General features: G+C 37.6%; 1 protein-coding gene across 1 annotated transcript; it reads left to right on the top strand.

Annotated features, from left to right (window-relative positions):
- The first annotated feature begins 193 nt into the window (after positions 1-193).
- Positions 194-23406, top strand: LOC137572563 (uncharacterized). The gene is made up of 2 exons (XM_068284312.1): positions 194-909; positions 17026-23406. Exon 2 carries the CDS (start codon positions 17034-17036, stop codon positions 21528-21530), a length of 4497 nt encoding a protein of 1498 aa, XP_068140413.1. The 5' UTR covers positions 194-909; positions 17026-17033; the 3' UTR covers positions 21531-23406.
- Positions 23407-23440: the final 34 nt, after the last annotated feature.

Here is a 23440-nt window from a genome sequence, read left to right as displayed (position 1 = left end):
AGATATTATAATTCGCTAACTAAAATCTTAAACAGGGTATATTCAAGTCGGTAATCCCACTGGTTTATGTATGTTTGACGCGTGCTGAGCTTCGGCTCATTAGCACTCACCTTACCGTTTTTTACCGTTGCTCATTCGTATCTGTATCTTCAACGTTGAACGTTGTCGCTTCGTTTCGTGTGCGGGAGTGTTGTTGTTTTTTGGCGCGTTGTCGTCGACGTTGTGTTATTTCGTTGCGTTTGCGTTGTTCTTATTAACTTTTTTCTTTTATTTACTACGTTCGCTACGTCTCTGCGCCTCTACGTGCACCCAACGCCCCGGTCTCATGTATCAATAATCTTCTGTTTTGAAATTTAAAACAAAAATTGTTTTTTACGCGCTCTAATCGTAGTATACATATAAAGGTAGTGATAGTGATCCTCCCGCTTCTCAATCCCACCATCCCCCGTTCCGTATAAAATAGCCGGTATTGATAGTCTACGTGTGTGAAGTTGCATTTTGGCCGAAGAAAGAAAAAAGAAATATTGTTATGTGTTTTATACATTTTTATTTTTTTTTATTATCAGCAAATGTGCTGTTACCTTGAAGTGCAACGGTAACAAGCCATAAGCAGCGACGTCGGCAGAGCACCCTCTTTGGCCACATCGCTCTCTCTGTTCTCGCGTGATTGTGTGTTTGTTTCTGTATATAAAGTGCGTAACAACAACAATACTAATAATAGTAATTAAAAGCATATGAACAGCTATTAAAATAAAAAAAAAACAAAATAATCAAGCGAAACTCAGTAAGACGACAAAACAAAAAACAAGCAGCGACTTCGGCTGCGTCGTCAGCTTCGGCAGCGGCAGAACGTTTAAGTAAGCAGCGAGCAGAGCAAAAATAGCAACAAAATGTTGAAAAACTGTTGAGGTTCGTATCTCTCTCTTTCTCTTTCTTTCTATCTTTGTATGGGTTTGTGTGTGTGTGTATGAATACGTGGTTTAGTTGCTGCTTCAGTGCATATGCTGCTGGCATGGGGCCACCCCTGCTACCCCCAAACCCCACAACCAACCGCCTGCCACTCTTTCTTTAACTGACTATAGGGGGCTTCATGCTGTTGGCTTCGCTGTCAGCGTTGACGCTGACGTATGCGCTAACTTGGTTGCTCTACTTTATTCTGTTCTTTGGCATGTTTTGTTGTTGCTTTTATTTTTGGTTTTTTTTGCGGCAATAACAAAATAACAACAAAGTTGATTACATACCCCGGTACCTTCCCTCCACCAACAGAGCCATCGAAAAAGCTCACACACAGTTAAACATAGTAAAAAAAAAAATATATCAAAAAGAGGCAGACACAGAAATTATAATTTACATATGTATGTACATACATACATATGTATGTATGTTTGTGTCTTTTTTTTTTTTTACTCAAACCAACATTTCGACTTGCTGCTACCCCTTGAATTTACAACGAAAGGAAAAGTGAATCGATATGAATCCTCACTAAGCATGCCACACATTACAACATTTATTAATTATTAAAGAAATGTGGGATGAAAAAAACAACGACTTTGGTGTACTCTTTACATCCGTAAAGAAAAATAAAGTATGATTAAGAATATTCAACAAAAACCTCGGTTAACATTGAGAAACATTGTCAATTTACATCACCATTTAAAAGTTTTCAAGTGTTTCAAAGGGAAGACGAAATTGTTAACACAATTATTATTAATTATAAATTGATGTGGCGTATACTTTATGGGTCGTTAACCGATTACAAACTTTTGGATTATTGTTTATAAATAGTAATATATTTTGGTAAATTAATTTTCGTCGCAAAATAAGCACTTTACATTCCTATGTACATACATACATACGTATGTATGTATAATTTATTTGCGATTAGTCGAGCAGGTGAAAATTATAGTCTTAGTTAATATCCAAAGTGTGGATCTATTTCATAGATACATACATACATACATACATATGTACACATGTATGTACATATGTACATATGTACATATGTACACATGTATGTATGTATGTATGAACGTAGATCGATAAGACTTTAAAGTCGAACATTGTTACTCGGCAGTTGGTATGTAAATGCTTATGTATGTATGTATGTATGTACATATGTATGTTCCTCTTCAATCTATATTAATAATAACAATGGGTATTACAGTATACAACAATACCACAACAACAAAAAAAAAAAGGTGTTGACATTTTGTTTCTCTGTTTTTCTTTCTTTGCCTTTTGTACGTCTGTTTTGCTCGATACGTATTGGGTGATGTCGCTTACTGGCAGAGGGAAAACCTTCCAACCGGCCGCCCCACCCCCGTCTTTTGCACCCTCTTTTCTATATGCATGCATCTGTATGTACATACATATGTACGTGTGTGTACACATGTGTATGTACATATGTATGTATGTACGTGTTTAAATTATCAAGCCGAGCTTGTCGTCGCAACACGCATACATGAATTTATGTATGTATGTACGTACATACATACATGTACATATGTTTGTAGATATGTCGGTGGCGGATTTTTTTTGGGCCACCTCCAATGATTTTTTTTGTCAAATTCAAAATATTCTAAATAGATGCATGAAGTATGTAGATCAACAAGTTAAAATGAGAACTGAAGATAAAAAATGATTAAGGTAAAGCGAAAGTAAATAATATGTTTTATCAACGTAAAATATCAATTTACGAAAGAAACATTTTGGAACTTACTCTTGTTCGCCATTAATTCAGATCAAACATTTTGATCGAAAATCGGTCTTGCACTCATCGAATCAAAGTTAATGTACTAATATAATCAAAATTTAGACTCAAAATGTAATTCATTTAAATGGAGGGTATTTTTTCAGACTTTGATCCAAAGTCGACATTAGATCCGTTTTATTGGAAACTCAGAAGGGTCATGCACAGGCTAAAGAATTTCAGAATTTGCTTAGCCATGCCATATCTGCGATGCTAAAGCCGATTGAGAATTATAACTAAATAAATGAAGCAAAACAAGTGCACAATGAGTTCACCTAGAACGTATTATAAGTCATCACTTTCTAATATTTAAAAAAAAAAAACAAATTACAGAAACATTGTTGTATTAAGCTAGGATCCACTGTCTAAATACTTACATACATACATATGTAAATACTTACATAAGTATAGGTACAATTTGTATGTCACTTTGTCTAGCATAATTTATTGCAACGAATGCAAATTAAAATTATCCTCGTTTTTTAATCTCAATATCTTTCTTACATCTGATTTTAAAGGAATCGACTTGCTCTTAATTGTTACTGTAATTATTCATTTTCTTTACTTCAACCGCCTTCAACCAATTTTAAAAAATGTTCAACTTTTTTGGCTCTCTTTACGTTCATACTGAGAGTCTTCAAAGTGCTAGTGTAAACCTCGAAGTCTTCTTATTTTTGATAAGATCCAAAGACCAATTCCGCCACTAAAATCAATAAACAGATCCGCCACTGTTTATCAAAGATCATCGTGACATTGCCACTTTGTATCGCGTGCTTGATTTAGCCAAACCAAAGCTGCAACTTTAGTTGTAAACACAATATAAATTCAACATATCCAATTTCAAAAATATCTTCTACCCATGATAGTTCTCAAAGCTCCAGAAGAGTACACGTAAATATGTATAAAACTGGAGGGCCTGGCCTAACTTTTGCTATGTTGAAGTCTAAATACCCTTGAAAGTTTTTCTGTTATTCTTCCCTTACCTACAGGCGTAAAGGTAGAAAAATTAATTATTTTAAAAGTATAATGTTCTCAAAATCGGCCTTTAATCTTTGGCTATTTGGACCAATACGACAGCTTTAAAAAAGTTACCCGATTTTCATCAAATTTTGGCTCAGTCATTAAGGTAACGAAGTTATTGATAAAATGTGGTGTTTTTGACCGATCGTTCCTATGCGAGCCATATACACTTATGATATACATATGTACATAATTCATCGATATTGATCAGATTTGGTATGTTATTAAAATGTATGCAAAACTAAAAAATATTAATTTTTATGACAATACCAACGAAGTTATTGAGAAGAGTCACTGTTTGTGAGTTTGCCATTTGTATATAAGACATATAGTGGTCCGATCCGGCTAAATCTAAAATATGCAACCGTACAGTATATACAAGACTAATTTCAGCTCTGTTGTTTAATAGTGTATGAGGAGTTCTCGTTGATCAAGACACGGACATGGCTGATCAAGAATATATATACATTATAAGGTCGGAAATCATTTCTTGTATGTGATGTATACTTCTTATCAAAATTACTATACCCGCTTTTGCGAGGGTATAAGAATCAACAAAGTTTTCCATACATTCTATATGGATCGAGGGATTTCCCTTGGAATCCTGTAACTGGAGGTAAATAGAATCCCACCTGTACATGGAATTTAAGCCTCACTGTCGTATCTGTTCAAACATATGTGTGTATATATGTATGTATCTCCGCTTACCATACTTACAGACATTTGTATAAACAAACTTGTATGTATGTATGTTCATATGTATGTATTTAAGCACCCATGTATGTATGTACATATACATATGTATCTATGTGAATACTTTTGAAACTATGCCGGGTGGAACTTTATTTTCATTTTCTGAACGTTGACGGAGTTGACGATGATGACGATGACGATGATGATGGAAATGATGATAGACAAGCTACATAGTTGTCTCTATTTCTATGTATGCTATTGATTTTCAATCAATATTTGTCGTGGCTTCCCCCGCCTCCTTTCCCAACACCCCCTTCCTTACAGTGGTTTGACGCAGCGGCAACGTCTTTTCGTGTTTTCTTTACCATTTTTTGTATTTTTTTTTTTTTTTGTTGTGGGCTTTGTTCGATTTTTTTCGATTTTTTGTTTTGCATTTTGAATTTGGAATGGGAATTGCTATAGCTTCTTTTTTTCTACTTCTTCTTCTTTTTCTTCGTTGGTTTGTTGTTGTTTTTGCAGTTCGCTTTGGCTTCTCGTTTCACCTTTGAGACACCTATTCACTCACGCATGCATAATAATCAAAGAAAAACGGAACGCAAAAACAAAAAAAGAAAAAAATTAAGAAGAAGAGAGAGTCGCAGTAGCAGCGACAGCGGCAGAAGAGCGTGCCTCTGCCGCTTAGCGACAGCGACGTCGGCAGCTCTGCTGGCATAATCGCATTTTTTTTTATTATCATTTGATTGCTGTGTTGTTGTTGCTGTTTGTCGCCTATTTCTTTTTTTGTATTCGTTTTTTGCCCATTTACTGTTTACTCATTGTTTATTTCCATTTCCTTTGTTTTCGTTTTTCATTTTTTTTGTGCCTACCTTTTCTTAATTTGTTTTTGTGGTTGTCAATTGAATTTGTGTTTTGGTCCTAAACTTCTCTCTTTGTCACTCATTCCCGCTTGCTCTCTCCTTCACTCTCTCTTACTCCCTCTCTCTAGTAAATGTTTTTCCGCTGCACTTTTCCTTAAATTTTTGTTGTTGCTGTTTTGTTTGTCACGCTTTCGTCTCTGTCATTATTAATGGGAGCATGTTGGCTGACAGACGGACAGGCGGACAGTATGGACGAATTGCTTGCTACTCCAACTCTGGAGCACTCTGTCATGTTTGCTTATAAGAGCGAGCCTTCATTTCCGTTATAGGGATACATACAAACATACAAACACTTGTGTGTGTCTTCATGTATATATATGTACATGTATATGTATATGTATGTATGTATGTATGTACATATGTATGTATGTAGTTAAAGTCATGCCAGGAGCAGGAAAAGCCGTCACATGGCTAGCAAGGAGCAGTGACTCTCATTCTGTCGCTCATCCAGCTTTAAGATTGACTTGTTCATACCCTTTAAAGTACAGTGTGGTTAAAACCAATTTGAAATTTCATGAAATTTATTATTTATTTATTTATTTATCTTAGAGTTAGGACTAATTACAAAGTAGTCGGAACTTAGTTACTAAGCGCTAGCTGCTTGGGCCTTCGGCTTGTGTATTTACATATTTACATATTTAGTTTACCTATTTCATTAACCTATTTTATTTATTTATTTACATTTTGTTTGATTAATTATATTTTATAAATTTAAACCTATAGGATGTGGTAGTAGTTTGACTTTTTGAGGTAGTTTATAATCATTAAGAGGTTTGTTGGAGTAGGGTTTGCAAGGATTGATATGGGGCAAACTTGTTCAAAGATTTCTTCCCTAATGTGGGAGGTTGCAGGGCAGTTTTTTAGTACGTGTTCTATGTTTTGGTCGGATGTTGAGTTGCAGTTTGGACAGGGTGTTATGTCGTTCGGGTTGATGTAGTGCTGTTGAGTGAATCTTGTGTGTCCTAATCTAAGTCTTAGAATTTTTATTTGGTCCATCCTTGTTATGTCTCTTTGTAAAGTGTTTTTGAGATAGTCTCCTGTGTGTGTTCGATTGCTGTTTAACTGTTGGTACCATGTGTTGCAGCTATCTATGTTGTTTTTAAGTTTTTGGGATAAGTTATTTTTAAGGAATTTGTTTATATCAGTGCAATTAAAGTTTGGGGTGTAGTGGAGGGGCATATTTATGGTCGATTTGGCGGTTTGGTCGGCAAGTTCGTTACCTTTAATGCCACAGTGGCTGGGGATCCAGAGGAGTTTTATTTTGGTGTAGGTTTTTGTTAAGATGGATCTTATTAAAGTGGGGTACAAATTATTGTTGTTGATGTTGCTTATGGATTTGATAGCTGACAGGGAGTCGGAGCATATTATGAATTTACCTTTCTTGGTTCTTGTTAGCTTTATTGCTTCAAGAATGGCTATTGTTTCTGCGGAGAGGATGGAGGAGTAGTGTGGTAGGATGCCTGTTTTTAGAACTGTTATATCGGTGGTTATGGCGAATGTGGCAGTTTTGTGTTGCAGGGAGCCATCTGTGAATATATATTTGTGTTCTTTGTGTTTGTCTTTATGTTCTAGGAAGATTTTTTGATATATTTCTGGTGATGTGTCAGGTTTATTAAACTTATGTAAGGAAGTGTTGATGGTGGAAGGTGGAAATAGCCATGGAGGTGTGATTGTTTGTCTGTTGGGTGGTGGAAGGTAGGGAATGTTGTGGTCTTTGCAAAGCGTAATGATTTTTTCTAGTGTGGATTTTAGTTTCTTATTAGTTTGATTTTTTATTTGAATGGTGAATTTATGGATTGGAGAGTTAGCACTGTGGAGGATTGTTTTGTATGTTTTGGCTGTCATGAGGTTTCTTTTTTGCTCTATTGTAGGTAGGTTGGCTTCGAAAAGTAGGTTGGGGATGGGTGTTGAGGGGAGAGCGCCAAGGGCTGTGCGTATTCCAGCATTATATGTTGTTTTTAGTTTGTTTAGTGTAGATCTAGGCGCGTGGCCATAAATGAATATGGCGTAGTCTATTTTGGCTATGAGTGTTGCCTTTGTTATGTTAAGAAGTGTATGGGTGTTGCAGTTAAACTTGGGGCTTGCTAAACATTTTATTATATTCAGTTTGTTGTTAAGGGATGGTTGGATGTGTTTAATGTGTGAGTCCCATCTGTATTTATTGTTTATTGTTAGTCCTAGTATTTTGAGTTGGGTTACTAGGGGGATTGCTATATTGTTGGAGGATAGGGTACAATTGCAGTTTTGTTTCCTGCAAATGTGTAGGTGTTGGCATTTGTTAAGGGATAATGATGCTCCAGAGTATGAGCACCATTCTTGGATGTTTGCAAAAACGGAATCTAGATTGAATGTTTGGTTTTTTTTCTCTATTGAGTGGGACTATAAGGAAGTAATCATCTGCATAGGCACTAAAATGGATTTCTTTTTGTAAGCTGATTATATTGGCAAGTTTGTTGTAGGCAATTAGGAAGAGGATAACTGATATTGGTGAACCTTGGGGAATGCCATTAAGGAGTGGGAAGGGAGAACTGAATGTGTTGTTGATTTTTATTTTAATTTTCCTGTTGGACATAAAGTTTTTAATGAAATTTATAATTTTGGGGCCCAGTTTCCAATCTATTAGTTGGTCAATTATGGAATGCACTCCGACTCTGTCGAAAGCCTTTGAGAAGTCAAGGGCAATGACAGAACAGTGCTTTTTTTGACGCAGCGATTTGGTTATTAGGTAGTCTGCTGTGAGCAGACCGTCTGAAACCGACTTGCCACGTTTGAATCCGGATTGATTGGGGTGGATTAGGTTATTTTTGGTGACAAACCACCAAAGACGTTTGGCTATGATTTTTTCGAGGGTTTTTGATAGGCAGCAGTTTAAGGAGATTGGTCTATAGTTGGTTATAAATGTTTTGTTGGAGGTGGGTTTGAGAATGGGGATGACTAGACTGGTTTTAAATGATTGTGGGATGAAATTTTTAAATACATTGTTAAAGAGGTGGGTAATTCTTGTTTTGACTGTGTTAGAGGTGTTTTTTATCATAGGGTAGGATATTCTATTGAGGCCCGGTGTGGTACCTTTAAGTGAGTGAAGTGCGGATAGGAGTTCAATTTGCGTTATGTCGGCTTCTATTATTTGTGCTGAGGGGTGGGGTATATAGTTCAATGGTTTATTAGAGTGTTTGTTTGTAATAAAGGTTGGATTGAAATTGATGTCTTTGGATTGGTCTGACCAGTGTTGGGCAAATAGTTGGGCTATGGAGGATGTATCTGTTGTGGGTAAGTTGTTGGTTGGGTTTTTTATGCAGTGGATTTGTTTGATTGGGTTGAGTCCGCAAAAGCGTCGGATATTGGCCCAGATTCTGTGGGAGGGTGTGTTCTGTCGTATTGTGGAGGTGAATTCGGTTGTAGCTCTGGTTTTGGATATTTTAAGTTCCCTCCGAAAGAGAGCGTTGGCTTTTTTGTAATTAATTAAATTATCAGTGTTACTATTATGTTTGAAAGTTTTCCATGTGTTTTGTTTTTTGGCTCTGAGTTCGGTGAGAGTTTTATTCCACCATGGTGTATTTTTTTTGAAGCGGTTGGGAGAGGATTGTGGTATGTTGTGGTGTGCAGTTTGAATAATGATTTTGCAAATGTTTGCAGTTTCTTTGTTAATATTTGGACTTATTGGTATTTTCTCACTTAAAGCGTGTGTTGATTGGGTAAAAGTTGACCAGTTGGCTTCTTTAATTTTGAAAAAAGGACGAAAGAAGTTATTTGTTTTTGATTGAGAAAACAAGGAGATAAGGATTGGAAAGTGATCGCTTCCGTGGAGGTCGTCGATAATTTCCCAATTAGTGAATGGGGTAAGCTGTGGAGAACATAGTGACAGGTCGGTGTGTGTGAATGTGTTGTGTGTTGAAAGGTGTGTTGGGGACCCGTCGTTTAGGATGTGGAGGTTAGCATTTTGTAGAAATTTGTGAAGGATTTTTCCTCTTCTGTTTGGGTGTGGTGAACCCCAGCTGTTGTGCCAGCTGTTGAAGTCACCTACGATAATGTGATTTGTGTTGTTGGTTGGGTTGAGGTTGTCGTTTAAGGATTTAAGGGAGAAAGTCTTGTTAGGGGAAAGGTATATTGAGGTAATTTGGATTTTTAATTTAGATTCTATTTCAACTCTAAGGGATTCAAAATGGTCGGTTTGGTTTATCTGGGTGTTTTGGATGGTTTTGTGAACTAATATGGCTGTGCCGCCAAACCTGTTGGAAGCTGTGTTGGTAAAAATTTGGTAGTTAATTGGAATGGGTATGGGTATGTGTGTGTTATAATAGTGTGTCTCTTGAAGGCATATTATTTGTGGTGAGTATTTTTTTATTATGGTTAGGAGTTCGATGTAGTTGTTAGTGTACCCTTTTAAGTTCCATTGTATTATTCTTAGCATATTTTATGTTAAGTAAGGCTTAGTTTAATGAAGTTTGTTGCTTATGTGGATTCGCTGTCGCTGTTGTTGGTCTGTTGGTTTTTGGTTGGGGGTATGGTTTTTGTTTTTGTTTTTGGGGGTTTGAAATTGGTAGAAAGGGGGTTAGTCTTGGGGTCTTTGGCAAAAATTCTTATTTTTAAATCTTTAGTTTGTTGTGATGAGTATGATGTATTTGGGTTACCGTCGGTTTCCATGTCCTCTGGTGTGTCTTGCATTTTATCTTTCGCTTGTTGTAGTGTTGGAGACTTTGTTACTCTTGTTGAATTGGCTGGTGGGTTGTGTCCGGTGGTTGATGCGGGGGTGGGTTGTTTTTGCGGGTGTGTGTTAATATTCCTGTGTAGTGTGTCGATTGGGGTATTAGTTGTGCGCGGAGTGGGACGTCTAAGCGTGTTGGCGTATGTGTTTCCCAATTGCTGGCTGTGTCTTGTGGAGTATATGTGAAGTGCTGTTTTGTGGTCTACCTTTTCGGTGATTTTTATTGCTGTTAATTCTTGTTGTTTGCGGAATGTGGGGCATTGGCGGTCGAGGGGTGAGTGTTGATGGTCTAGTTCTGGGTTATTAATGCAGTTAAGGCATTTTTTATTGTTTGCACAATATTCGATCTCGTCTGTATGGTTTGGCTCTGAGCAGTTTTTGCATGATTCCTGGCTATTGCAAACAGATGTAGGATGTCCAAAGCGAAGACACTTTTTACATCTGAGTGGAAGAGGGATGTAAGGCCTGATGCGTACGGTTTCGTATCCGATTTTGACGGCTTCTGGTAGTTTGGGAGTCGCGAATGTTAGAGTGATGAGTCCGGTTTCGATAAGTATGGCGTTGTTGTTTTGACTGTTGTTAATTTGTTGTGTTGTATTTGGTTGTTTTTTTAATATTTTTTTTACTTCTGTTACTTTTTGTGTCTTTAGTTCTTGTAGGATATCATTTTCATCTATGCCTCGAAGTTCGTTGCAGTAGATTACTCCTTTTGTGAAGTTTAATGTTTTGTGTTCTGACGCGGAAACATTGATATCAGTCATTTTTGTTAGTTTTAATAGTTTTAATGCTTGCAGTTTGTTTTTTGTTTTTATTAGAAGTGAGCCGTCCCTTATTTTTTTGCAAGATTCGACTTCGCCTCCGCAAGTGTAGTCAATTGTTTTTTTAATTATGAACGGTGATACTTTTTCAAATGAACAGTTATCATTTCGTTTTAATATTATGTATGTTGGTTCGCCCAAATGTTTGTTGTTGGGTTGAATGTCTGGTGGTTCTCGCATGGTTGGTGTTGTCGGGCTCAAGCCCGGCTTAACGGTTAGCAGTGAGTGTTTTGTTTTCGTTTTTTGTTTTGCTTTGTGCTTAAACTTTGTTTGTCGAGTTTGAATTTTGTTGTTGTTTGTTTTTTTGTTGCGTAGAGGTTTGGTTTGCTGTGACACGTCTTATCTCTGTGGAGGTTGAAGTGTGACTGATGAAATTTATTAATTTTTGGATTTAGGTTTCGATTACAATTCAAAATGTAAAATACAGTCCTCGGTAGATGAGTTGTCCAAGTGATTCAGTCAAGCAACGAGGATATTTTTGGTCTAAGCCGCTGTAAAGTCAGGTCACTGATAATAATAATAAAAAATAAAATAAGAATAATAAAATAATGTTTTTCACTTCTTTTTCTTAAGTTAACTTTTTTACCATAAAAATGGAAGAGATTCAAATATTGTTTTCCGAATTAGCGGAAACGGTGACTCAAGAAACCATCTAAAAAACTTGTTGATAATAATATGTTTTACAACCAAATTGCATTTGGATGCATTTTATTAACATTATTTTTTGTGTTAGAATAATATTCATATATTTTGGTGTTTACTTTCTAGAAAATAAAATACATAATGGAAAAATATTATGTATATTATTCCAAGATCATTCTATTCTTGAAAGCAATAAAATAGCAGTAATATTGGCAATTTTTTAATAATTTACACAAATGAAGTTTCAAGTTTCACTTTATTTTTGAACATTATAATACCCATTTGGCACATCATTATAATGATCATCCTAATATTATTCTAAATATTATTCATTTGAAATGTAAAGGATATACATATATATACATATTCATATCGATGTATGTATATCATAACGATCAGAACGTTTACCTATGTACAGTCGAGTATCAATAATTAGAAATGGCAAGGGAACAGAAATTTTTTCCAGGGAACAGCAGTTTCTTATGAGTTATTGAGGATTTTGATTAAGCGGGTTACGAACTATCGAGACTCGACTGTACATATATGAAAACACGCTATTTTGGGGCCGAATTTTTGGCATAAAATCTTATTTGTGTGTAATAGAGTTAAAAATAATAAATTGAGACTATTTGGCCAGGTCCTACCCGCAAAGTTGACATTGCGTATACGTAATTAAAGAGCCACTTTGGGGCGTTTTACACCTTCAAGTTAATCGTTTGAACAAAGGCGGCTAAAGTGGGGTAAAAACTTATTAGAAAACAATTTTACACGGATTAACTTTAGTTAAGCGTACATGTGACGCAAATTGGTTATGGTCTACTCAGGATGAACACTTTGATTAAGTTATTTCTGTTACAATTAATACATTTAATTAACAAATAAAACGCTTTGCTTTTTCAAATTAAAGCCTGTCTTTCGAAATCCAAATTTTACAGTTACTTCTGTTTGATGCGTTTAAAAACTATAACTACACAAAATGAACAAATATTTTTAGCCGATTTCATTAAAGCTAACTTCAAAATTCGATAAAAATAGTAATTGTTTCGATTGGTCTTGGTGGGTCTGGTCCCAGAGACAAGAGTGGAAACTACATATACTAAATACTACTTCCTATTCTATTTATATCTATACGACCAGAATCCAAATGTATGAACAAGGACTCCGCTTATAACGTCCGTCCGGTTATAGCGACTAAAGTTTGATGAGTGATTGTTTGGTCCCAATACAAAGTTATATGAAAGGGCCTTCGGTTAGTATGTCTTCCGTATATAACTACGAAAATCGTCGTTCCCTTGAGCGTCGTTATAACCGATTTTACTGTACAACGAAACTTTAACGAAACAAAAAATTTAACAATCACTAACGATTGTTCCTCTCTTTCAAACTTGAAATCGAGTTTTTGGTAAAAATAATGTCACGAACTCAAATACGGCATACAGATTGGATTCTGGGGCTAGTTTTTGTACAGTTTGTCTTAGTTTTACTAGATCTAGATCTTGTTGTCGATGTATTTTCCACTTAGGACCTTTATAAAACTCACTTCAGTCAAAAAAAAGGATAAAGCTATATTGACAAAACTTACAATCTACTCTCAGTAGATTGATAAATTCAAAACTATAAACAGACACATTAAAACTGATAACTAAAACTTAAAAATTTCGTTTTTCCAATATTTATCTACTCATTTATTAACTTTTGGACTCTTTTTATCGAAAAACTTTCTTCCCTGTTTAACTTTTTGTTTACATTTTGTGCTGATAAACCAAACTTATTCATTTACTATGTATATAGGATCTTTTGATGGATCATTCAGGGAGTTTTATGAAGAAAACTTTACCTTACCAAAAAGTAAATGGTAAAATACTAATGACTGATATAAGGGAAATAAAAAAGAGGACTTGCCGTGACATCCTGTGGGTATACTGATATGTATTGGGTATTAACTTGGTCAGTCAGTCTAATTTTATTTTGGCTTTAACGGGCACCTCGCCCCGGCCACGTCACCCTTGGCCGCTCATCCCTTTTTTCTGTTTATTTATATTCCTTGCTTTCCTTCTCCATCCTTTTCCTTCTTAGTAGTTCCCTCTTTATTTATTCTCCTCTTTTTTTTTTCTCACCACGGCAACCACTTGTTTTCCCAAGCACAACAGACACTACATACATATATACGCACACATACAGAAGAGAGACCATACATTCACATTTTTATAGACTGCCAAACGCCGACTCGACGTCGACATACTACACATTCATACATATATACATACTATATAGTCCACCCCCTTTACAAGTGGGGTGGGTGGGTAGAGGGCAGGATAAGTATATATATATATGTGCGTATAACTTTCCATTGTCGACTGCGTCGGCGTTAGCGCCACATTCCGTTGCGTTCCGCGTCCTTGTTGATTACTTTTATTTTGTTGAACTTCAACAGATGAAAAAGTTTCGTGCGCGCCTAGAAGAGAGCAACCATCGAATCGAGAGGTTGAAAATCGTTGACGAAAGTTTGATAATTATTAAGAAACAAAAAGAAAACAACAACAACAAAGTAACTAAGTAAGTGTGTGCGAAATGCGCGCCTTTTTCTCACATTCCTTGGTCGTATTCGTGGTGTGTGTTGTTGTCGATGTATTGGCCAACATATGGCAAGATATTTTCATCATTAGTAGCCTTGCATTAAGCATATTGATTACAGCACATCCGATCTGATAGAAACCATTCCCTTTCTGATCTCAAATTCAGATCTGTGTTATTTTGCGCTTCAGTTGGCTTCACGCCCAATTAGACTAAAAGCCAAAAACCCAATACCAATCGTCTATTGGCAATCGCCACTTTTGGCCTTGTGTCATCAGTGCTTTGTGGTCATTTGTTTTGAGTGCTTCATAATGCAGGTCATCCATCAATAATATTCCGTCCAGGAGTAGCCACGAATGAAATGAAAGTGAATTATCATAATGAACTCTAGTTGAGCAAAGTTCTTTCTCGGTCTCAGTTCTGTTGTCCACCTGTTTATATTCGAATCCGTTGTTTATTTTTTTTGTTGTATCTTTTCGCACCGTCATGTGGTATCCCACAGATGCTTCTTTCGCCGCCGCCGCCGCTGCTGCTGCGGCGTCACAGGTGGTCGCTGTCGACATGAATGGCGGCTGGTGGATGGAATTAGCGCCAGGTTATTATGAATGCATAAAGAAGGGAGCGAGAAGAAGGCGAAACGAAGGAGGAGGAGGAGGTATGTTCGAATGCAGTTAGACTATGGACTTGCTATAATAATTGTCTCAATTATTGGTTTTTTACACCGTGTGTGTGTGTGTGTGTGTGTGTGCGAGTGTGTGTGGGTCAATCATAAATATTTCATGAACTGACACAATTGCTGCTACCCTAGTGGCGCTGCTCCTGCGTGCTCTTCTGTGTTGTGCTCCACGAATTTCCACCCACAACTATTCAACATTCAAACTACTGGGGTTTTCCACCATTTTTCATTTTAAATGTCGGGGAATAATTGCTTTTTCCTGTTCTATGAAAAGTGAATGAGTGAAAGGTTCATAGCACAGCGAGCTGGGCAAACGAAAAGGGCATTTGTTTGTATGTATACACCTTTTTACGTACTCATCTACATACATATAAATATATATGTATATATGCACATATAATGAATGCAATTTTGACTTTATAATAAGGACAAAAGATAGTAAAAGCATTTCCTTTTCAGTCGAATGTCCTTCAAGTTGCTTGCAATGCATTTGAATTTCAGTAGAAAAACATTTAATTAATTTTTAAAGGTTCAAAAGGACTCCAATTCAGTGACATTCTTTTATTCTTTGAATAAAATGTTTGATCAGAGATTGCAATGAGCTAAAGTAAACCCCGATTTTGTTTTATTCAGGGTTCATTAACTTCAAGATATATAGATATGAATGTTATAAAATCTTACTTATTTTACTTTTTCCAACTCTTTGATGGTCTAGCAAAAGTGACAGAGCGTCATAATTTTCTCAATCTTCGAACCTTAATATCAATATGTATGATATGTTCCTTTATCGTTTAATTGACGAGTGTAAGAGGTTTTAAGCCAAAAGTATGTTTAGATTCTTTCAATTTCACACTGGTTCGATGATTCCATATGCTCGGCTATGAGATTGATGGCGTTCTTTATCTGTTTACATCGTAGATAATAGAATTGGATCAACTGAATCTAGTGTAATTTATTTTAATTTGAAGTTTGCTTTCGCAACAAATCCAAATTTACAGTGTCAATCAAAGATTTGTCTTGTATTGGACTGTTTTGCATAAATAACAAATTCGATAAGAAACGCGCCGCAGTGTAAACACATTACAAGGGAACTTACTTTGTATTGTTTGCAGCCAGTCCTTGAAAGTGACATTCGTCCACCCTCTTTTTGATAAAGTATAGTAGGATTATACTTTTAATAATTAAATTAACCATTGATAATTAAGTTTAGTTTGTTTTGTACCAATGTTTTTAGACTTTTAAGAACTTTTGGAATTTGGCAGCCTTTCATAAATTTTCAGTTCTGGGCAGAGCCGAATTGAGATATGTGAGAGCCACTGAGCTGAGAGACTTGTGATGTGAACTTTTTGTGATTTTTGTCGTGCGTTTATAGCTTTGGACCAACAATTCCGAGTTTTCCTTTTCGGCGTCCTTTTCTTTGTGGCTCTTTTGTCCCACCTTAACTGCGGTCCTTGCCATGGTCATTTGTATCAACTGCTGCCAGGGCTGAGAAAAGCCATTGGTGTCTTGGGAATAAATAAATATGATTCCACCAGTAAAAATGTGATCGTTTAACAATATTTTGATCTGATTACTGATTAATCTTTTGTTGAGTCATACTTTTAATCCTTAGTTATAATGGATAGAACATATTTTGTATAACATGGGAGTCATATTTTGAATCGTGGCCCGACGTATTTCATCAAAATCGATTTAAGGTTTTAATCAAGTAAGAAAAGTAAGGGCTCAAAATAGGATCAACAAGGTGAATTCATTTTTCTTAAATTTTTTAATTAATTTAGTAAACTGTCAATAACGAATTGAAATGGAGAACTCTTTTTTATAAAGAGGAGACTCCTCACTCAGCAACTTTTAAATTTTTTGAACTTATGTTTTAATTGTTTTTGAATCCTTTTTCTGGCTGTTAATGAAATCATTGTCGGGATAACTTCTAACTTGTCCTAATCAAGGCTCCTTTTGGAGAGTTGTTTTTGACACATTTTTTAATCCGCGATTTATTTTATAGGCATATATGGAAGAGTCGGTTTTTCTTCTTCTTTTAATCAAGTCTGACAATAATCATTTTTTAATTAACATGATTTCTGTTGAAATCTCCAAATGCTAAAAGAATCATGCCAAATTGTGAGACACTGATGAAAAGTTTTTCTTACCTAACAGATACGATATTATATATTTGAAGATTTCACCTGACATGACCATTATTCATTTGTTATTGTCTTTTTGTATTGCAGCTTACAAGATGCAGGCGGTCATGGACTCGGCCTCCATGGCCATTGCTGCGGCAGCCATGGGCAGTAGCTCCTCTGGCAGCAGTAGTAGTAGCAGCAGCGGCAGCAGCAGTGGTTATGGCAGTGCCACAACCACGCCCACAACACCGCTAACCGGAGGTCACTACGACACTTCATCCGGTGGCGGTGTCGGTGGAAACAGCAGTAGCAGCAACAACAACAACACCAACAGCCACAGTAGCAGCTCAACTTCAATGCCAATGGCCACAATTGCAACAGTGGCTCCGTTTTACAGTGAGGCACTGACCACACAGCAGCAACACCAGCAACATCAGCAACATCAGCAACACCAGCAACATCAGCATCACCAGCAACAACAGCAACTGCAACAGTCAACACAATCTCATTTCTATAATCAGAATTATGGGGGATACGGCAGTGTCATGCCAATGGATCCGTATAATTACAATATGGTATCCTACAATGGTTCTGGAGGTTACAATCCCACAAACGGAGGCATGGGCTATCAAAGTATACCTTCCACGATGGGACAACGTTATGAGAAGTTGAGCAATAAATATACTGGAGGAGGTGGAGCTGGTAACGTTGGTAAGCCCCAGGCTACAGCCACGGCCTTTTATGGCGGTGGAGTTGGTGGCGCGGCAAGCGTTAGCGGTGGATTAACCGGCAATGGATCATCAGTTCCTGGTGGCCAATATTTGCAGCCCCCGACGAGTGCCTATGTCGATCCTTATAAATATAAGATGCCAACGCAGGCAAATCCCAATTTAAATCCGAATAGCCAAACCTATATGCAGCAATATTCAAATCCGAATCAAAAACTACCCAGCTTGGAGGCCAATTATGCGGCCATCAAGCCAACGAGAAGCTATCAGAGTAGCATGCCAGGCTCAAGCGGAGCAAACAGCGGCCTGGGAGTGGGGCAGACGCAGTACTATGACAAATACGCCATGTCCATGCCAATGCCCATGTCCATGCCCATGCCGATGTATCCAGCCAACCCGACACAGCTTTACAACCCAGCACCGCCAGAACTGAAGTCGGCAAATAGCTCCCACAATTGGACACAGCCACAAACGGGCAATCAAACGACGTCCTCAATTCCGCCCGTTCCTCCGGCTGCGACGGCTGCCTCGTCGTCGTACCATCATCCTGGTAATGAGATGTACTACAATAAATATGATAAATATCAGCATGGCGGCAGCAGTAATCCATATCAGACAGTTCCTGGACGCTCCATGTGGCCGGAGAGTCCTTCATCCCGAACGGCTCAGTTGAGTTGTTGTTCCCAGCAGCCGCAACAAAGTTGCTACTATCAGCGTAATAATGGTATGAACGTTAACTACCCAGGGCAATATGCAGCGCCGAGTAATGTGAAATTGAAGCATCCAACCGATCTTTATGTGAATCATCACACACCACACTATGAGAACTACCCGACCACTAATATGATGGGGCAACGTGGTTATGTAGCGGCACCGCCGCAGCTCAATCTCGGCATGAATATGAATATGAATATGGGTATGAATATGGGTATGGGTGTGGGTGTGGGTATGGGTGTGGGTATGGGCATGAATATGAATATGGATGGCTACAATGATCTCAATCTCAATAGTCTGGACAGTGCTTTTGGGCCACCATCATTGGCTCCGCCCCAAACTCAACAGTCAACACATCGTCCTGCAATCGCACCAACAGCGCCAACCGCATATCACTCCCAATCTCAAATGGGCTACGGTAAGCGTCCGACAACAACGGCAAACAGCTCGAATTGCTATATGACGGGAAATGTGCCGCATTTGACAAATCTGGAAACCCATATGGATAGCTACATCGGCTATGATTTGCACGCGAAACCCCACGCAGTGTCCATGTCATCCCAACCAACAACAGCAGCAGCAGGAGCAGCGCCCTCTTCAATTAGCTCCAATATACGCGATTTTCTATCCACCTGGAATGATGGGGAAGAGGATGAACCTTTGCCACTTCAAGCTCAAGCTCAAGCTCAATGTCAACCCCCACCACCAGCACCAATCGCTGCTGCTGTAGCAATAGTTGCACCTAATCCAACCACCTCTGTTACAACATCATCGCCAAATTTCATGTACGAAACTTTGGCACCTGCCGGTCCTACGGCAACAGTTGTTATGAATCTGCCTGATATAATTATAGACATTGAAAAGTCCTCAAATAATCCTGCTCCAAGCACTAGCGCTCAACTGGAGGATTCCTTTGCCAGTTTCGATGTGGAGAAAGAACTGGACGAGCTGCGCTTGAAGACATCACAACAACCGGACGATAATTGCAATAATAATGAAACTATAGCTGAAATACTAAGAGAACCGTCGGTGAAAGAGCCGGAACCCGTTGAAAGTCCATCATCGAACCTAAACCTACCGACTTTAACGTTACCTCTAAATAGTCCCACACTCTGTAACGATTTTCCCACAGAAGACAATTCCAATGAGTCGACATTCGCAAAGGAATATGAAACATTCATTCATAAGATCGGCGGAAGCGGAAGCGAAACTGAAACTACACCAAATAATCCTGCAGAAGGCGGTGAGGAATCTAAACGGTTTAAATTCTACAAGCGAAAAAAAGTGGATGGCGATAGTGAACAAGAGGGTCATCATTCCGTCACAGAGCTCATTCCAATGCCCGTCATAGAGTCAGTTCCTCCAGTGGCGTTACAGTTGACTAGTCCTCTTCCTAAGGCCAATCGCAAGTTGCTCACCCGACGTCGTCATCGCAATCGCATGAAAATGCTCAAAATTCTTGAATTCGAGAGTCCCAGAGTAAAACATCGTTTCTATTTCAAGACACTAAAACTGCTGAGACGTACCTATGCCCTAAGCAAGTTAAGAAAACATCGATTAAAGATCGTGCGTCGGCAATTGTCATTGCGAAAGGAACGGCATTTGCCTCTAATAAAAAGGCATAGCATAAAGGAAGACCACGCGAAAATAGTTGTTAAACACAATCCACCCTCACTAAAGGGTCTTAGTGTGATAGCGTTGAATACGAGAGCTTTTCGGTCAACGCTAATGACAGTGCAGGATAGTCGAGAGACTGTGATTAAGAGTGGCTATAAGGTTCAAAGTGCCCAGAATCCTATACGGACAGATCAATTGGATCAGATGAGTTCCAATTCAATAGAATCAGTGGAAACAGTGGAATCAGCGGATTTTATGGGTTTCGATGATTTGGAGAATACCAATTTGACGCCCCTAGCGAAGTTGCATAACGATGTAGAGGAGAATAAGGATGAGAATCCGACAGCGGACCAACTGACAGAGAAAATAACTGCGGTTCTCAAGGATGAGGAGCCAGCAAAAGAATTACAAGTTCAAGAATGGTTGCTTCATAACAATGTTGGCATTGCGGAAAAGCAACAAAAGCTATCGACAAAGCAATCGGTGACCTATGTTGCCTCAACCTCATCATCATCGTCGTCGTCGTCGTCATCAGCATCGTCATCTGGCTCCAGTACCAGCAGTGACTCCAGCTCCAGCAGCAGTACGAGTTCTAGTGATGATGAAGACGAAAACGACGATGCGCCTCCAAATGAGACATTAAAATCTCAACCTGACAGTAGTTCGAGCAGTAGTTCCAGTAGTTCCAGTAGTTCATCCACCGATGAAAGCGATTTCAATGAAATGATCGCTCTGGAAAAGGAACTCTCTCAAACGGCAAATGTGGCAAACGATTTACACGTTGTCACACGATCCGTTATTATGGAACCGTTCAAGGAACTCACAGAACTTGCAAAACTGAAGGAAATCCTAGAGAGCAGTGAAGAGGAGTCGCATGTACCCAAGTTAAGTGATCTTAGTAGAAATGCCCTAAACACTTTCCTCCCTGCCCTAGAGAAAACGAGCGTCTTAACTCCTGTTCCAGAAACTCATCGCGAACTTAGCGTTGAAGAGGAATTGGCTGAAATGTGTGGGGCTGCCTCTGATCCGGAAGACTTTGAACTGGATAAGAACGATATGGAAACTGACCAAATGGAGGGCATAGAATTGATGGCTGGTGGAGCAGCTTCGTCCGTTTCAGCGACAAGGGGACAAGATGTTCTGTTGATCAATTTGGCTGAAATTTTCGATACCACCAGTGATCTCTATGTGGTGCAATGCGACATGAATGAAAACATATTGAGCGTGGTAACCAGCGATCAGGACAATGGGGAACATTCAGAGGATACTTTGCAATTGATTGAACTATTAACCGAGGAACCTGAACCAAAAGCACAAATCGATGCGGAAGTCGGTATGGAAACGGAGCACCCACATCCGGACTATGTGCATCACGAGGAGATTGTCAGGGAGGATAGTAGATCCTTTGAGCGTTGCCAATTTTTGAAATATCTACATCAGAAGTATGCCCAGACGAGCATCCATCGTTATTATCACATACAGCGCATTATCAAGAAATACAAGCGTCGCTTTCAAGCCAAAAAGCGACGTTTGTTGAATACAAAAAAATAGAAAATATATACATATAAAGGATCGAGGCTAGCTTCTACCAAAGATATTGAAAGCGTTTCGCATAGGATGACGAAACGAATTTATAATTGTGAAATCGTACCACATCAGGCGTGCCTAATTCTAGTTTGTATAATGATTTGCCATGCAAATTATCCACCACACACACACACACCCACACACCATAACACCAACACATTTCTAGAATCTCAAAAGACTTGGCATTTTACAGAATCGAAAAATAATAAGAAGAGCATAGCAAAAAAAAGGAAATATAATTTATAATATTAATAATGTTTACATTTTTAAATGATATATGCTTATATAGCATATATACATATATATATATTTGTAAAAATATTATGTAGAGGTTTTAATAATTTTTAGACTAAGAAGAGATATACATATATATACACATACATGTACATATATGATTGTGCAATATTTACATTGAAATGACGTGTCGAATCTCAATGTTTTAGATGAGTAACTAAGGGAATTGGGCTCGGGTTCGTGTTTTGGGGCGGCTAGTAGCTAAAATCGGAGTTGTTGTGCAATTAAGAGAGACAGTGGGAGAGAGAGAGAGATAGCGAGAGAGGGGCAAGAGGGAATTAGATTTATCTAATAAATGTATCTGAACATTTTCAGCCAAAAGGTCAGATACATAGACACGCTACAAAATGAGAACCATTAGCATTAGCCTCCTCCTCGTATCGTGCCCGTAGCCTCGCTTAATGCCTAACTTTATACAATTTTGAAGTTTTCATTGGAAAAAACAATAAATAATATATCTCTTTATATATATACATATATGTATACAATCAAATGCAGCCTAGACCAAAAAAAAAAAGGAGAAGAAATTTGTTCACAGTTTAGTGCAATAAAATGGGCATTTTGTGTCCTGCCTAGTGGAGGATAATACGCTGTAAAGTTACACCGTTAAATTTGTTAGTTAATAGCAAAGAGACTTGGTTTTTTTTTGTTGGTTGTTTGTTTATGTTTAGTGCAATTTTAGATACAATTCAGTTTTAAGCTTTATCCTAATGTGCATTGTCAAGGTAGCTTAACAAGTGAAGGCCTTTTAAACTAGATTAAAGTGTATATTTAGAGTGTAAATTGTAGACGATCCGTTTAAAAATGCATTGCAAATTACTAAATGACATTTAGTATGGCTCTGTACCCCTCATCCCCCCCCATCCACCATCACCATTGCCAGTTTATATAAAACGCGGATGTTTTTGCCTTTGCTGTCGGATCGTCTTGGTTCTAGTGTTTAGGAATTTAAATTACTTAACGGCTATTAATTTAATAAATCCAATTAACTGAAATTTAACAACTTGACCACCTAGTACTATATATGAATGTATGTAAAATAGATGTCTGTTTTTTTTTTCTTCAACTTTTTTTTATAACACATTCCAAAGGACCAATCTAAAGATTAATATATATATATATAAGAAGTATATAATAGATGCTAAATGTTTCACACTCTCATTGTTTTGTAAACCTAAATAATACGCTTAATTTTAGTACAAAAATCTATATAATCTTATGATTTCGGGAAACCGAAGTCCATATACTCTGATGCTTTGAATGATCTGCAGGGTATATGTGAAATGTTTATTTAAATAATTTATTATTATTAAATAATTTGTACATACTTACCGATCCTACTATCATTATCTAGATGTTTCCCACACACACACACACACCCCCCACACTATCCACATGGTTTTTAAAATCAATCTGTCCAGATTGCGACTAAATTTTAGTATATAGTTATATATGTATGTATACAATATATGTAAAATGTGAGTGTCTTTGAGAAAATACCTAAAACAACAACAACAACAAAAAAAAGAGAGAAATAAATGAATGTTTTATGTAAATGTTAAAATGAAAATACCAACAAC

Source organism: Drosophila tropicalis, unplaced genomic scaffold (genome assembly GCF_018151085.1).
Source record: "Drosophila tropicalis isolate 14030-0801.00 unplaced genomic scaffold, ASM1815108v1 contig_39, whole genome shotgun sequence".
Lineage (NCBI taxonomy): Eukaryota > Metazoa > Arthropoda > Insecta > Diptera > Drosophilidae > Drosophila > Drosophila tropicalis.
The sequence above is the reverse complement of the archived record's forward strand: the minus strand, read 5'-3'. Positions and strand labels throughout refer to the sequence as shown.